Source organism: Peromyscus maniculatus, chromosome X, assembly GCF_049852395.1.
Source record: "Peromyscus maniculatus bairdii isolate BWxNUB_F1_BW_parent chromosome X, HU_Pman_BW_mat_3.1, whole genome shotgun sequence".
Lineage (NCBI taxonomy): Eukaryota > Metazoa > Chordata > Mammalia > Rodentia > Cricetidae > Peromyscus > Peromyscus maniculatus.
This window is the reverse complement of record NC_134875.1, coordinates 39,301,895-39,319,209: the sequence shown is the minus strand read 5'-3', so window position 1 is coordinate 39,319,209 and position 17,315 is coordinate 39,301,895. Positions and strand designations below refer to the sequence as shown.

The following is a 17,315-nucleotide window of genomic DNA, read 5'->3' as shown; positions in this document are numbered from 1 at the left end:
GGTTTCCTGACATTGTCATTTATAGTCGTCCTTCCGCACCCTTTCCTGCTTTGTCTGAGAGCAGAGGTCTGGGAGAAGCATTTTTGAAGTTGCGTTGGAGAAGATGCTCTTCAGACATGGTACAGCATCTGTGAAAGACTTTAGTCTACTGAGAGAAAGCGTGTTTTGGTTGGCTTTTAAGAATAAAAACATTTGCCAAATTAAACATGTACATGAAGATGTTCTAGCCAGATTTGTGTTGACTTCTGTGTTCACAGTGTAAACACACACATGCACACACATGCACATGCGTGCACAGGCATTCATGCGAAGACTTTTAAAGACTTGGAAAGCAGTGGATTTGCAAATGCTCTTCAGCTACCATCCCTTCTCATTTGCCGGAAGTCCATCCAGAGCAAGGTTGGGTTGTTTTTTCTTTTTTTTTTTACAGCTGAGTTAGAAACACTGAAAGGCCAGAGTCATCTTTATAATGGAAATAGTGACACTACACAACTTGAGTAACACAGATGGCTCTGGTTACTGTAGCAAAACATAAGGAGTGTTCTAATAGAAAGCCAAGATTTCCTTTTGCGGGGTAGAAGTGTTAAGAAGTGTAGAGATGGCAGGAAATCTCTCAGTGGACTGAAGTCCTAAACACTGTAGCCTGGCCGCATTTCCCTTGTCGTCGTCGTCGTCTTCGTCGTCGTCGTCGTCGTCCTCCTCCTCCTCCTCCTCCTCCTCCTCCTTTTCTACCTCCAGTCAGGAAAACTCTGCCTGTCTACATGATTGACACTTTTACTACCTTGGATCAGTGTACACTGTAACCTTGACTTATGACCTTAATTCTCCATACTCCCGTATCCCAGGGTTACCGTAAGAGGTTTTTGAACATATGATTGCTGTCTGAGATGGGGTCAACTGGGAGACTTTGAACTCTGAATAGAAGAATAGAAGGATCTGAACCTTCTAAAACATGAGTCTACCCAAAGAGTCCCTAACACAGGAAGATAGTGATGTCAAGGCACATTTTAAACTTCAATATATTCATGTATTCTGAGGCCAGCCCCTCCAATCTTTTAACTGAGAAAGCTATGTTGCTCCCATCTTTATTGCCAAAGATACAGAGCCAATAACTTTTGAGTGGACAGGCTGGGATTAGGAAGCGATCCAAAAGCATTGTTCCTGCCCTGCTCTTCAGTCGCCTGTCACCTGGGCTCCCGCATACAGATCCCTGGAAACGTCACCATCTTGCCTTCTTCCCCAGCTTGCAGACATTTGCATAGCTAATTGCATTTGTGGTTTCGTCTCTTATGGTTGATTATTGTCTTGGCAGTTGGATTTGCCTGGGTACCTTTGCTGAAGGATGGGAGAGTTATCACGTTTGAACAGCAGCTGCCAGTCTCAGCCAATCTTCCCCCGGGCTACTTGAATGTGAACGATGCCGAGTCAAGAAGGGTAGGGGGCGTCTGCATTTGTGCAAGTGATTGTGTTTTAGATGTTTACAAGTACACTTCTGTTGGTGTGGTTTGGGACAGGAATACTCAAATATGGTCTGAAGGATAGTCCCCCTTCGCAAGGAAAGTCTGTGCTCTGTGTTTACAGCTGATAATTCTACTAACTTAAAACTGGATTTGGGGCATGACTTAAAAAAAAAACTTCATCTATTAAGTGATTCATTTTTTGGGGTGGTAATTTATATAAATCTTCAGAGGTTTGGAAATCTAAAATGATTTAGGATACATTTATTCTAAAGGGCATTTATTTTTTCCAGTATTTCTTTGGATGAATCTAATACCTTCCTTTTTAAAATCTGTTAAAATGCATGGATAGTGCTGTAGGGGTTCATGTGTCTCTTGCTATAATATAGATGTTCATGGCTGTATTTTCTATGCAGCAATCGAATGCAGATATCAAATGGGTAGATGGTGCAAAGCCTTTGTTGAAGATTAAGAGCCACTTAGAATCAACCATTTATACGCAGGTAAGCTGCCGCACTCAGATTTCTCAATCTGAATACTGGAATATGTTTCCTTATTAAACTAAATTATTTTTAATCTCCCACCATTTGGAGAAATTGAACTCTAAAAGGCATGTAGAGGCCATCATCACCATTTTAAACTTGAAAAAAAAAACTGAGGCTAAGTCAAAAGAGGTAGTTTACCCTGAGGCCCAAAATAACGATTAGGAATTCCACTTCAGAATATACCTTGCATTTTCCTACCTCCTGGTGTGGCCCACACTGTCCAGAAAACCGACATGTACCGACTTCATATGGGATATCTGGACTCCCCAGCAGAGTGTCATGGCAAAGTTGGGCACTGAATACCAGAAATGATTTGCCTGGGAGCTTCCTTCACCTGCCATTTCAGACCTCTGTTCCTGCTCGTTTCATTAAAAGAGAGAAGCATCTCAACTGGATAGAACACACTGGGTTTTTTTAGGGCTTAAATAAGTGTTTACCTAGTTGGGCATGTTTAGCAATTTCCAGTACACACCAGTTTCATCCGGCCATGCTGCTTTATATGATGATCAAGAGGACTTCAGATACAAAGCATTCATTGGCGGAGATGGCTCCAGAGTCCAGGCGTTAGAATACCGAGATAGAGAGGCCATCAAGATGCCAGATCAGGGAGAGCTGGAAGCGTGTGCTTGGGACTAATGAATCAAATCTCATATGGCTGTTTCCATCTGTGTTCCAGGATCTGCATGTGCACAAATTCTTCCATCATTGCCAGCTGATTCAGTCAGGCTCCAAAGAAGTTCCAGGGGAGCTCATTAAATATTTAAAGGTAAATGAGCAGCAGCTTTCTGCAAAAGGTTTGTTTTTCGTGCCTTTCTACTGCTGCATTTTGACATGGAAAAAAAACGAACTAGGCAAACGGTTGAAAATCCTCTGGGCCTCAGGAGGACACTTTCTCTTTTGTGCTTTTCCATCAAGTGGCTGCTTAGAAGCAGACAACAGCATGGCTACATTAGGGAGAAAATATTATAGCCCAGATTTGACATCATGGTTCAGAAACCTTCGGATTTGAGTTGCTTTTGGGGTCTTGGCTCTTCCTGCTAACTGCCACTAAAGGAGAGCGCGCTGTGATGGGGGAAGGGCCAGAAAGAACTAAACCACTTTCCCTTGTAATAAAGTGTCAAATGGTCCCCCTGTGCCCGTTAGTGGGAGACTATCATGAGGGCCCACTGAACATAGAAACACTGTGTGCACGTGGCACAGGGGAGGGAGTCTTAGGGAATCTTTAGGATGTCATACTGTAGCAGACAGAGAACCTAATGGTGGCTTATTCACTCTGTGCTGTGCCTGTGGTGTGCATCCTAGGACCTGTTTCCATTGCTTCCTTAGTAGGTCAGCTGTGGGAAATCTGAGGCATTTTGATCTGAAGACACTACACACTTTCCCTTTATTCATATGCGGTTGCCTCCCAGTGGCCTTGGGGAACCCTTTCTTCAGACAGACAGATAGTATGGCCTGAGACAGAGTGTATGGGTCCGGACTCATAAGCTGACTTTGTGTCACAGGGTTGTCATTTACTAGGTCTGTCACAGAACTTCTCTTGGTTGTCCATTGGGATAAGAGTAATAGCCATCAGTCCCGAGGTCATGAGGCTTAAATAAGATGGCTCATCTACTGGGTCATAATTGTTCATGACACACGACTCCTGGAGGGCTTCCTGGGAAGCAGGCATCAGGATCTAAGCAAAGAAAACAGTATGTCTTATCGAGCAGCTTCACTCCTCATAGAGGGGATGAGCATAGAAATGAGCAAGTAGAGATGTTAGAGGCTCAACCTGTGGGTCGCGGCCCCACAGGGGTCGCATATCAGATATCTTGCATGTCAGATACTTGCAATTCACAACAGTAGCAGAATTACAGCTATGAAGTAGCCACAGCAATCATTGGATGGTTGGGGGTCAGCACCACATGAGGAACTGTGGTAAAGGGTCATAGCGTTAGGAAGGTGGAGAGCCACTGTCTTGGAGGGACCAGAAGCAGTAAAAGGAAATGAGGAATGTGCTAGACTTTCTGTCTTAGAGAGGCCAGAGAGAATGCCTCTGGTGATGTGATATTTGAGCGGCAGCTTAAAGAAAGATGGCAGCCGAGTGCATGGCTGGGGAGGGGCTGGGAACAGCCCGCGGAGTCCCCGAGGAGCTTGGCTGAGTGTGTTGTGGAGCAGGAAGGAGGCCGGTAGTGTGGCTGGTGCACAGAGTGGTAAGGCCTGACCTGGAGGCCGCTGGGGAGCCTCTGAGGCTCTAGTGAGGAAGTTGACTTTTTGCAGTTCAGACAGGAAGCCTTGCAGGAGTTTGACAAGTGCACTGGCATGATTTGCCTTGGACTCTTCTGCTGTTGTTGTGTTGGAAATGAAACCCAGGGCTTTAATTTCACACATGCCAGGTACTGAAACACCATACCATGAAGCTATAGCCTCACTTTCTGGCATTTTGTATGTACGTGTACATTCCTGTGTGTGTGGATACCTGTGTGTATAAGGAAGTGCAGACACGTGTGTGCATGTATGTGAAAGCCAGAGGTCAATCTTGAGTTTTGTTTCTCGGAAGCTGTCTACTTTGTCTTTTAAGTCAGACTCTCTCACTGCCTTGAGCAGCTAGGCCTGAGAGCCCCAGGAGTCTGTCTCTCTCTGTCCCATCCCTACCAATGGAATTACACACTGGCAACACCATGCCCAGATTTTTACGTTGGTGCTGGAGATCCAAATCAGGTCCTCATGCTTGACTGGCAAGCAATTTATCTACAGAGCTATCTGCTCAGCCCTGTATTTTATTTTTTTAATTTTAACACACCCTTGCTAAGTTGCCCAGGCTGGTCTGTAACTCACTATATAGCCCAGATCGGCTTTGAACTGCCAATACTCCTGCCTTATCCTCCCATACTGGACTGGACTGGACTGGGATTATAGAACAGAGCTACTAGGTCAGGCTTGAATTTAGTTTTTGTAGTACTAACCTGCCTGCCATATAAAAATGTTCAATTTTGGTTCAAGAGAGATGATCAGTAGTGGCTTTTGACCTTTAGAAGTGTAATAGTCATGTAACTTTTTTTTTTCAGAGCTGAGGACCAAACCCTAGGCAAGCACTCTACCACTGACTGAGCTAAATCCCCAACCCCATTTGTATAGTCCTTTTTTTTTTTTTTTTTTTTTTTTTTTTTTTTTTTTTTTTTGCTTTTTTGAGACAGGGTTTCTCTGTGTAGCTTTGTGCCTTTCCTGGAACTCAGTCTGTAGCTCAGGTGGGCCTTAAACCCACAAAGATCTGCCTGCTTCTCATAACTTTTTAAATCTAGTCCTTAGTACTGTCTAGGAAGATTCCAACTATATGGATGGATGGTTTATCTGTTAAGGCCATTGTTTTTCCTTCTGGAGGGAGCTTTTTGAGAATTTTCACAGAGTGGTATGGGATACGACATCATTTTCAAATACTGGTATTCCAATTGAACAAGATGTACGCTGGCGTTTGTTTTTAAGGGTGTAGAATGTCTGATAGTTATACAATGCACACACACCCTCTGGTGGCAGTAAGTGGAATGGCATGTGATTGTAGAAAGCAGAAAGGCTTGTGCAGAGGTTTCCTTCTGTTGTCCCTGTAAATGGCAGTTTCATGAATTCGTTTATTCCTTGAGTTTTGTTATGTACTTAGTACCTTTGTGCGTGCTATGGGGCTTGCAGAACAGCATAACTTCAGTATGGAGATTACAGCCTAACCGAAGACACAGCAAAAATAAGTTAGCTAGCAACGTCTTCATAATACAGAGGACCACTGAAAGACATATGTGATTAGATGTTACATGTCTGATGCAGACTACAGGTATTAAATCTTCGGACTACAGGCATTGGGTATGCAGGTCATTGAGAAGCCAGTGTAGAGCAGGGACTTCCATTTTGCCTTGCCTTCCATTGCTTATTTACTTATTCAACCATTCACCAAATATTTATTAAGCACCTGGTACGGCATTGTTCTGGGTGCTGGGAGCATAAACTGGGAGAAACTCAGACAGACCTGGTTTTGTCCTGCGTGGACTGCTTATCTCCCTTGTCTGCCTGCCGTTTTCTGCTTAGCTCACATTCTTTGCCCCTCGAAGCCCAGTTGCCACTTCTTTTGTACATGTTGAACCTGTGCCTGTCCTCCTATTTGCTGTTTGTACTACAGCGACCCAGTGCCGTGTCTTTGCCCCCTTTAGACAGTGAACTGCTTAACGATAGGAACTGTGTTCAGGTTGTCTTGTGTCTTCTCTGCTGGTTGGCTCCTGGAAGTGCACTCGGTACACCTCTGCTGCCTGAGGAAATGAAACGGCTTCACTGAAATGAGGATTTGAATTTGCCTTGGATGAGCGATTAGGATTTGGCTAAAGCTGTGAGCAAAGGCAAAAGGGAAGCAGGTGATAGATATAGTTAAAGAACAGTGGTGGTGTTTGCCTTTCTGAAGAACAGCAATCAGCTCCGAGGTTCAAGATGTAGGCCAGGTCTTCAGTACATTCAACTTAATTCCCTAGAGCGGGATTTCTCAAGTTCAGCACTATTGACATGTAGGGGACGATGGTTCTTTGTTGTAGAAGGTTTAGCAGAACTATAGGCCTCTTCCCATAGAAATCAGTAGCACACACATACCCAAGTTGTGATAGCCAAAAATATCCCCAGACGCCACTAAACCTCCCACGTGACTCCCGAATGTGAGCCTCTGCTCACAGTAATGGGAAGACATCACAAACCTTCTTAGAGGGCTGAGGATGTAGGTCAGCAGGAGAGTGCTCACCTAGCATGTGGGAAACTGTGTCACATCTTCAGTATCCGTAGAAAAAAGAAAAAGGAAACCATTTCGGTAGAAGATAGTTTAATGTAATCAGCATAAGGGAAGTAGGCAATAAATTTGGATATACTGAGAATGCAGAGAAACTGTAGATGAACTAGAAAAATGTAGAGAGGATTGGAGAGCAAGTAGAAAGGAGGGAAAACCTTGAGAGGACAACCCCGTGTTCCTGGAGCTAGCCAACCTGCCCTGTGAACCTGATGGGAGAGACGCTACACAGAGACTTAAAGTCCTTGTTGGAGTAATTAAGATACAGATGATGGAGTCCTGGAAAGGGAGGGTGCATGTGAGGCTATGAAGACAGAGACTAAGACAGAGAAATGATGAGTTCCCTTAAGTACAGAGACCTGGCTTGTTCATCGTTGTGTTTCCCATAGCACTACACAGAGAACTGGTGTCAAACATTCTCAGCCAAGTTGGGTTTCCCTTTTCTCCGCTGATGGAGTGAATGAATGTGGAAAGAAGAAAGAAATGTAGCAAATGGCACTGTAACATTTCTATGTGTACATGAATATATAATACATGTCAACACTTCACTTGGATGTTTGTAGCACCCTTTATTAGAGACCGAGTGCAAGCATGTGAAAGAAATAAATATACTCAAAGAATGCTAGAGGATTGACTAGATGGCTTGGTGGGAAAAGCTAGCGGGCCTGACCATCTGAGTTTGACCACATTCATGCACAGGGGCACACGTGCTCCTACACACACACACACACACACACACACACACACACACACACAAAAAGTAAGATGTAATAAAAAACGTAAAAGAATGGTAAAATGCATAACTATCTGTTTTATAGAAGGTGTGGGATAAAGCAAAATACATGTGTTAAAAAAAAGTATAGACATGTTCTTTACTGAGGCTCATTTAACTTCCCAAATCAGGTTAACACAAGGCCAAGATTGTCTTTGAAAGCATGCAGGAGGCTTGGAGGCAGATCTTTCCAACCCCTACCCTGTCACTGAGTATAGATTTACCAAAAGTCAGTTGGGTTTCTCTTCAAAGCCCATAAGTAAATTGCACTTGATATCTGTATAGTTAAGCATTCTTGTCAGTTAAGCTCACAGAATCCAAATGGCAAACGGGGTGCATTAAGTCATTAACAAGTCCCCTCTCTCAGAAGCTCACATTTCAGCAAGGTGATAGTCTAGTCGATATATCGCTCATTACTTAATTTTCTTATTGTTTCACATTTGCAAATTGGACCATGTTTCTGTTTGTTTCCATAACTAATAATGACTTATTTTAGTGTTTGCATGCCATGGAGATCCAAGTCATGATACAGTTTCTACCTGTAATTCTTATGCAACTCTTCCGAGTTCTCACAAACATGACCCATGAAGATGACGTTCCCATCAACTGCACCATGTGAGTTTCGGTGTTACAATGAAAGAAGCTATTGTGTCAGGTCGTTCTTTGCTCATAAACCTCCCTCTGAGGACTGTGTGTGTTGTCTCATTGTCACTTGTCTGAAAGATTGTTTTTCATTTGCCTTTTGGTTTCTTTCTTTCTTTATTATAAAGACTTACAAATAAAATAAACACCACGTTACATTAACCAGGCCCAAAGTCTGTACATCTCAGCAAACTTCTATGCAGTCAGAATAGCCGTGCAAAATGGAAGCTGTGGAACTTCCCATTGGACTTTACACTTTCACTTTTTATTATATTTTTATGCACTCAACCATCACCAAAACCAACAGCTCCATGACAGAGGTAGAACTAGAAAAACAATTAGCCATATATCTTCTTTCATAACTTGTGTTTATTACCTGTGTTAAGTCCTTCCTAATCCTCTAATAGCCTTGTTCTCTTTTATACTTGTTATATTGAGCCCACAGGCATATTTGTTTATATATATATATACACGTTATTGCCTAGGTTCGACATATGATAAGAGACCATATTCTTTCTGAGATTGTGTGACCTCACTTAATATTATATATTCTAAGTACTTCATTTTTCCTGTAAATTTATTTTTCTTTCTTTTTTCTTTTCTTCTCTTTGCTTTTTTTTTTTTTTTTGACTTCTTGTTCAGAAGAATGATGTTTACTTTCCATGGTCATTTCCATTTTTCACAGTTTCTTCTCATATTGATTTATTTCAACATACTGTGGTTGAAAACTATACTTGATATGATTGCAGTCTTCCTAAATCTTGTTAAGACTTTTTGAACAGCCTAATATATACTCCATCCTGGAGAATATTTTGTGTGCCCATAAGAAGAATGTGTCTTCTTTTACTGTTTAATGGAATATGTTCTGTATATGTCTTTTAGATGCATTTGTTTTAAGTATAGTTCAAGTCAAATATTTGCTTCTTAATTTCATATCCATTGTTGAAAAGGAGATATTGAAATCCTACACTGTCGCACTATTACTGCTCCATGCCTATTTATAAGACAAATATAAATTTCAACTGACCTTTCTCTACCCATGTTCTATACTTGTGTTGTCCACTAAAGTATCCACTTACCCCATTTGGCTAGTGAGCACTTGAAGTGTGCCTATATCTTCTGAGGAAAGAGTACTTAATTGTAGTTCATTTTAGTTTTAACTAATATAGCCACCCATGATCAGTGTTTCTCCTGCTGGACAGAATGTGGCACTACGCCATGAATTTTGACTTGGAAGAATAAGTTATTTCTGTAGGAAAACAAACAAGGATACATTGTAGGGTAGAGGGTAAAACACACTTGCATTTCAAAATGAAAACAAGAGACTTTAATGAAAATGCTGAGCCCCGTGCTCGATGTCCCTGGCTTTGCTGCTTCTGCTCTTGCTACGGCCTCTTTCTCTAGACCCTAGGCTACAAACACCTGCATGTTGTGTGCCCATCTCTACTGCCAGGAACGGTCCCGTTGAAAATTTAAGAAGCATTATCCTAATATAATGGTTCTCAGCATGCGCTTCCCAGATCAGCAGCCGCAGTATTTTCAGGAAGCTTATCAAAATGCTAATAACTTGACCTCAGCTCTACAAAGTCAGAAACACCAGGCCGAGAGTCAGGCAATGTGTTCAGAAGCCTCCCAGGTGATGCTGATGTTTGCTGCAGTGTGAGAGGCACGGCTAGTCTCTTGAGTTTACCTCCCACGTTCATATTATTTCACCTGCTCTGTCCCGTCCCCCCTCCCCCACGCCTTGACAGTTTCCTTGTTTTTTGTTTGTTTCTTTGGGTTTGGTTGGTTTGGTTGAGACTGTAGTCCAGACAGGACTCAGACTCAAGGTGAGCCTCCTGCCTTAGCCTCGCAAGTGCTAGGATTGCCCCTCCCAGCCACTTCATCTTTCTTTTCAGTTCCTTTTGTCCTCCCTGGCAGGGCTTTCAGTATTTGCTTTACTTGAGCTCTTTTCCAGCACAGGGCTATGCCCATACTTTAAGTGACTACCCGGATTTCAAAGGAGACGAAACATCCGGGCTGTCAAAATAAAGTATCCTTTTGAACCAGGAAGTACATTGTCCAAGGCTCCCAGTGTATTAGGCACTGGAATCTTGTAGAATTAAGCTCTCATCACCTCTTCTGTTACCTCTCTTTTGTTGTTGGGGCATTTTGTTGCTTCGGTTTGGTTCTTTTCTGGGTTAGGCCTGCTGTTATCTGAGAGTCACACTAGAGTAATTAGATGAAGCATGCCCTGCTGACTTTCACGACTGTCGTTTCAGGGTTCTCTTACACATTGTGTCCAAGTGCCATGAAGAAGGCTTCGATAGCTATTTAAGATCCTTCATAAAGGTTTGTGGAGTAAAGCTTTCTTGCGGGATGGATGATTTGACTGTTTCCCAGGACAGTTATGTCTGATAGTTCGTTTGGTTCTATTTGCAGTATAGCTTCAGACCTGAAAAACCAAACACTCTTCAGACGCAGCTTATACACGAGACCCTGGCTACTACCATGATAGCAATATTGAAACAGTCTGCAGATTTCTTAGCCATAAATAAACTTCTAAAGGTAAGGATGGAAGGCACAACTGGAAACAAAAACAGCCTCCGCATACTTGTTGGGGACTTTCCATTTTAATTCTTGCTTTCATCCCATTTGCCCTGGAGCCTCCTTCATTCTATTGTACACCTCCCAGTACACCCCTTGCCCTCAATTAAATGTGTAAAAGATAAATTTCAGATGAGGCAGAATCTTGTGTCTGTTACAGTGTATAGTTTTGTAGACCTTTGGCTACCTATTTCCCAGCTCTGGGCTGCTATGAACGCATATCTAAGTTGAAATATTTGACAATATTGCTGCAGGTAGCAGGCACTCAGTAAGTAGTAGCTATTATTTTTGCTATTCTCTAATTGGTGATAAAATTATGGGCCTTTTCGGATGTGTTGGCTAGAGACTTGGTGCTAGCTTTCCGATTACATGATATGGGCAACCACATAAGTGATATAAGCTGTGCCAATTTTTGTACCACGGCCGAAGATGGTTATCCAGACTGAGTGTAGGCAGCGATGAGATTTATCATCTGATGTATTTGGGAAAGGAGGGCAAGAGGGAAGGGAAGGGGGATAAGAGAGGGCAATGGGGTGAATATGATCAAAATACATTATAATACATGTATGAAAATGTCATTAAACCCATTTAATATATGATTAATATAGGCTAATAAAACCTTTAAACGTTAACTGGACAGAATTTAAAAGAAAGAATACAAGTAACTAAAAGGTGGTTTGCTTTTATCACCAACCATGGCATTCCAAAACAGTGTCCGTGGTAAAATAACCCCGTCCCATGAAGCAAACCTTCCCATTCCCCCACTGGCCTCTCCCACTGGCCGGGGCTAGTTGGCCTTGCGGTCACAGCCCTGCCCTTTTGTCTGTGTGTTTGTTTGTTTGTTTGGGTCTGGAACACTGCAGAGGTATGCTGGGAGCCCTTGATAGTGAATTGGGATCACTAGAAAATGTTATCCACCCTCAGAGACGAGATCTCTAGTGATTTGTCAAGTTTTTCAAAGCTTCGAGGATTTGGGTGGCATTTAAAGGTTGTGTGTTTGTTTTTCAGTACTCATGGTTTTTCTTTGAAATAATTGCAAAGTCCATGGCCATATACTTGTTGGAAGAGAATAAAATTAAGGTAAGTAAGCAACAATAATTTCTTGATTAATTAATTAATTATGTTGGAGACAACCTGTAATCCAGGCTGGTCTGAAACTCATGCTCAGCCTCCCAAGTACTTGGATTATAGGCCTGAGCCACCACATTAGGCTTATTTTAATTGATAAATGGTAATTTTTACATATTTATAAGAATGGCATGTAACAAGTATAGAGATAACTTTACACATAGCAATAATATACAAATCCCCTTTTATTCTCAACTGTTCTTGCCCTTAACTCTTCCAATGTTGTTTATAGAAACATAAATTTTATGTTTTACATAAATCTGAGGTCCCACAGTTCTTACAGGTGAATGTGCAGTGTCTGCTATGTAGTAAGAAATAATTACAGGTAATAGCCTACAGTCGTTTGCATACGGAATGCATTGCCTTTAAAGTTGCGCATTCCTTTTGTGATCTGAAAATGTCAGTGTTGAGGAGCTGGGGAGCTGGCTTAGTGCTTGAGCTCTTCCAGAGGGCCCAAGGGTGGCTCCTAGCAGCCACGTCGGGCAACGCCTCACCACCTGTTACTCCAGCTTCAGAGGATGGGATACCATCGTTTGGCCTCTGCAGGCACCTCCCCAAACACACACATACATGTGATAAAATATTTAAAAAAAATAAAAGTCTGTTGAAAAGATTCAACTAGAAAAAGTAGCAAGTCAGACATATTCTTTCTTAGAAAGGAATAAAGTACATATAAAGTTTAAAAAGAACTCTATGTAATTAGCTATATTTCTGAAATGTGTTATGTACATTCACTTGTTTTTTGTATTTTAATTTTCTTCTTCTTCATTGTTGTTGTTATGTGTATGATGTGTGGGTGGGACCCCATGTGAGCCACAGTGCATGCGTGGAGGTCAGAGGTCAACTTTTTGGAGCCAGCTCTCTCCTTCACCACATGTGGATGCTGTCTATCAAACTCAGATAACCAGGTCTGCAGGGCAAGCATTTTAGCCCTGAGCAGTCTCAGAGGCTCCGCTTATTTGCTTTTCATTTTTTTTAAAGATACATGCTGAGAGCTCCTGACCTGAAATGCTTAGAACCGGAAGGGTTTCAGATTTCAGACATCTTCAAATTTTGTAATATGTGCATATACATAATGAGATAGGCATCTTTGGTACAGGACACATGTCTAAACATGAGACTCATTCATGTGTCATGGATACTTTATACACATAGCCTGAAGATAATTTTATGCTTGACTTTATATTTGCACCTGTGTTTTGACTTCAACCAGTCACATCCCATCAGGTGCGGAATTTTCCATTGGTGGTGTCGAGTCAAGTTTCGAAAAGTTTCAGGGTTAAGAGCACTTCAGATTTGAGATTTTTCAATTAGCAACAGCCAACCCATACAAAAATGTTTTCTTAGCTATAGAAATTATAATAGTCAAGCATGTGAAATAAAATACATATCCACCTCATAGGACTTTCATAGAGTATTCTGACTGAAACTGTGATACATGCTTATATTGTGTACCAGAAATGTGCCTGCAGCTCAGGAGTGGGGATTCCAGAGTTGGGCTATATTGACCCATACTATGCCTAATGATAATTTCAAACACTTACATTACTAGAGAATCATATAGTTCCTGTAAGTTTAGGGTCAAGAATAAAGTATACTTTGGACAATTAGTGAAGTCATTTTTAGTGGAGAGAAAAATTATACTTCATTTTAAAGCCACTTTCGTGATGGCATGTGTTTGGAGGTAAAATGGCAGTTGATTTATTTAGACCTTTTCCAACTCTGACTCTTTTTCTATTTGTATTTAAGCTTCCCAGGGGCCAGAGATTTCCTGAGGCATATCATCATGTCTTACATTCACTGCTTCTTGCAATAATTCCCCATGTGACCATTCGCTATGCCGAGATTCCTGATGAGTCCCGAAATGTGAATTATAGCTTGGCCAGCTTCCTAAAGGTGAGTTAAAGGCAGCCAAAATATGTTCAGGATCTCTTCAGGATCTCTTCATCACTGAGAGGGTCTGGAAAGACAAAGGAACAACTTTTCCCCTTTCTCCTGGAAAAATTGCATGCTTTTGGTTACTTTTCCCCCCATTGTTGAGGATTGAATACAAGCCCTCTGCATGCTGCGCAAATGTTACACTACTTAACTATATCCCCAGCCCCCAGCTAGATTCTTACAAGGCTGTTGAAATAACTCTTTGGATTGACTGATAGTTCAGATCAGCCAGGTTTACTCCCCGTCCCGCTGAAACAAGCAGGTAAAGAAGAGGCTCTGGCTGAGCCAGAAGACAGGTCATGCTTATTTCACAGACTGCTGTTAGGGTGGACAATCGCTACTCCAGTCAGGCCCCACCAATCTTCATCATATCTCTGACTTTTTTCTAGTTCAGTTGGCTTTTGGGTTCATGACTTTCTCTGTGGTGTGTGTGTGTGTGTGTGTGTGTGTGTGTGTGTGTGTGTACACGTACGTACGTGTGCAGGTGCACGTACTGAGGCTGGAGCAGTACATCTCTCAGTTACTGCCATATTCCTTTGGGACAGTGTCTCTCACTGAACCTGGAGCTAGCTAGGCTGGCAGTCCTAAAGCCCTAAATATCTTCCTGTCTCCCACATTCACCATGGCACTGGACACTGGGGTTACAGGAGTGCACCTGGCCATGCCCAGCTTTTTTATGTAGTGCTTGGATTCTAAGTCAAGTCCTCATACTACAGCAAACACTCTTACCTACTGAATGAAGCATTTCTCACGCCGAAGTTTTCAACTTTTGAATTAAAGGTACCTATTTGCTGTTGTCAGCACAGGGTACATGTTGCAAATGCATATACATAAAAATTGTTAGCTTTGCTCAGTGGAGTTCCTTTGAGAGATGCCAGAAATCCCTATGTTTACAAAAAATGGTAACTTTTAATTTTTGTTATTGTCATGTATCTTATTTTGAAAATTACACAGTTGAGGCCCTTCAGTCTTAATCCCCATTGATAATTTATTTTCTCTTTTTCATTAAGGTCATCCTAAACTCTGACAGCTATTCTCATATTGTCTGTAAAAATGCCAAAGAAATTCAAAAATTATTTAAAGTCATGATAAGAGACACTTAGAATCACATAACTAACCTTCCCTCTTTGTTTTCACAGCGCTGCTTGACGCTAATGGATAGAGGATTTGTGTTCAATTTGATAAATGACTATATATCAGGATTTAGCCCCAAAGATCCTAAGGTAAGTTCTAAGGACATAGTTGTAGTAGATATTGGACATTAGCACATGAAGTCAAAGGTGACAGTTACAGTCTCTTCTAGAGCATTCAGAACTGCTCTTCTCATTTATGTACTTTAAGTATTGTCAAAAGCAAAGACTATTGGATAGTGTTTGGAGGGGTCCCCAAGACCACCCACAGACTGAACAATTCGCTAACAGGATTCGACATATAGTTGTAATTCTGACCAACATTCACTGGAGTGATAGGATATAGATACTCAGCAGGATCAAGTGGAATCTGGTGATCGCCACACAGTCCTCTCATGCTTTCTCCCTCTTGTGAAGGCATAATTCCCACTAGGGGTGAGAATACAGCCAAAAGACTGCAGCATTTCTCTTTAGAGTTTAGGGTTCTTGGAGATTGCCCCAACTGGGATGATGGGGAATCAACAAACATCGGATACACATTCGGAAAACCTAGGACTGGGTGAGCCGTGCTCTCTGATAGAGACACACCAGAAGTCCAGAAACTCAGTACGTTTATTGTATGTAGCTTAATGGGGAGGCAGGTTTATTATATACAACCGATGGAGGAGGTAGGTGGTGGTCACTGTAGAGGAACAATCTCAGGGTGCAGTCACGCAGGTTGCATCTGTAGGGAATAGGAAGCTGTGGTTGATACTTCTGCACACACTGTCAACCTGTGTACGATGGCCAGGGGAAGGCCTTGCCATTCCCTGAGCCTGACCCAGGGTAGGCTTTGCCATTTCTATGGGTCTGAGTCACTGGGGTTTTTGACATGACTGTGTTCATGCCATGAATGCTCATACATATTGGGGTATACTCGTTTACCACAGTTCTTACTGGGGAACTGGTTTTGTCTTGAAGCAGATCCAAACTCTAGACTCTCAGAAAGGAAAGCAAAACAGGTGTTCACCATAAATCACATTGTTTGTACCAAGAGCCTAGCAGACTGGCACCAGGAACACAACCTTATCACACAGGGAACATGTCAAAATCCCTTTTCTCAGATGCCAGCCAACATCAGTGTTGCAACAGGCCTTTTAAAATCTTGCACTCTTGGGCCGGCTAGGTTAACCCTTTCCTGTACAGATTGCACCTGCAAGTATACTTTGGGAGATAAACATTTACGTTGGGAAATTAAAGATCATTTTTCAATCATCGAAAAAATAAACGGCTATCATATGAGATGTTGCATGATTTACCATTTAGGTTCTTGCTGAATACAAGTTTGAATTTCTCCAAACAATCTGCAATCATGAACATTACATTCCTCTGAACTTGCCAATGGCATTTGCAAAACCTAAGCTACAGAGAGTGCAAGGTACGTATTTGTATTTTCCATTACTTGGGACTGCTTTTCCTTTTGTGATAGCAATAGTGTAGCATAATGTTTTCTGATGGAACCAGTTAACTTGAAGGCAACTTGAGAATTGTTACCATCTGAAGATAGGTTTAGTAATGGCATTCTACATTTCCTTCGTTGCCTCAGTGGCAATAGTCTCAGTATGAAAAAATTGGATATGTGACATATATTGTTGCTAAGACAAAGATGTCAGACACTAGTAACATTTCTATCATAATAGTATATTGAATTTTATTTAAGACTAAATGAAAAAGTATATGAATGCATTTCAGCTGAAAGCAAAAAAAAATATAAAAAATAAAATAACTTGTATGTACTAAATTTATGAACTGCCTCAGTTTTAATCTCCATTGCTAGTTTTATTGAATGCTTATTTGTTATGTAGCACTATTCTTATGTTATTATGTTTTTTATTTGTCCCTTTTCTTTTCATATATTAATTAGATTTTTTTTCATTTGCGGTGGACCGTTTGACTTCAGTAGGTAGGTTTAACTCGGTTCACTCTAAGGTAGTGTGCTGTGTTTAAACACAATTGATTTGATGAATGGCCAAGATGAATGGGGGCTTTGTTTGCTTTTCAAATTCTCTCTAGACAAAGTGAGCCTTTAATTGCTTGTACCCCAAAATCTTTAAGGCAAGTGCTTCTTAGTCTCAAAATCAGCTTCAGTGTTATTTAGAGTCAACTTTCAAATGCCTGCTCTTAGAAAGCAAGTTCCTCTGTTCCAAGGCAGCTTGGGGACAAGGGATGGGCTGCGTATCTGTTTAAGTGTTTGTCACCTCTCTCAGGCTTGCTGCTTTCTGTCACCCTGTTGAAGGGCTACTTGGACACAGTCTGGAAGGTGTGGTTGAAAACACCAAATTGGATTTT

At 41.6% G+C, this 17,315-nt stretch overlaps 1 protein-coding gene across 3 annotated transcripts in view; it reads left to right on the top strand.

Moving 5' to 3' along the window:
• Nucleotides 1-17,315, top strand: part of Dock11 (dedicator of cytokinesis 11) — a 184,050-nt gene that overhangs the window by 99,152 nt on the left and 67,583 nt on the right. For 2 of the 3 annotated variants that reach the window (XM_015986474.3, XM_015986475.3), the window contains exons 21-31: nt 1,313-1,434; nt 1,874-1,960; nt 2,679-2,768; nt 8,060-8,178; nt 10,467-10,536; nt 10,627-10,752; nt 11,800-11,871; nt 13,669-13,815; nt 14,997-15,080; nt 16,293-16,404; nt 16,891-16,929. In XM_015986474.3, coding sequence (XP_015841960.1) covers nt 1,313-1,434; nt 1,874-1,960; nt 2,679-2,768; nt 8,060-8,178; nt 10,467-10,536; nt 10,627-10,752; nt 11,800-11,871; nt 13,669-13,815; nt 14,997-15,080; nt 16,293-16,404; nt 16,891-16,929 — 1,068 coding nt within the window. The remainder of the gene's footprint in view (nt 1-1,312; nt 1,435-1,873; nt 1,961-2,678; nt 2,769-8,059; nt 8,179-10,466; nt 10,537-10,626; nt 10,753-11,799; nt 11,872-13,668; nt 13,816-14,996; nt 15,081-16,292; nt 16,405-16,890; nt 16,930-17,315) is intronic. The other variant, XM_006992962.4, reaches the window with a different exon arrangement.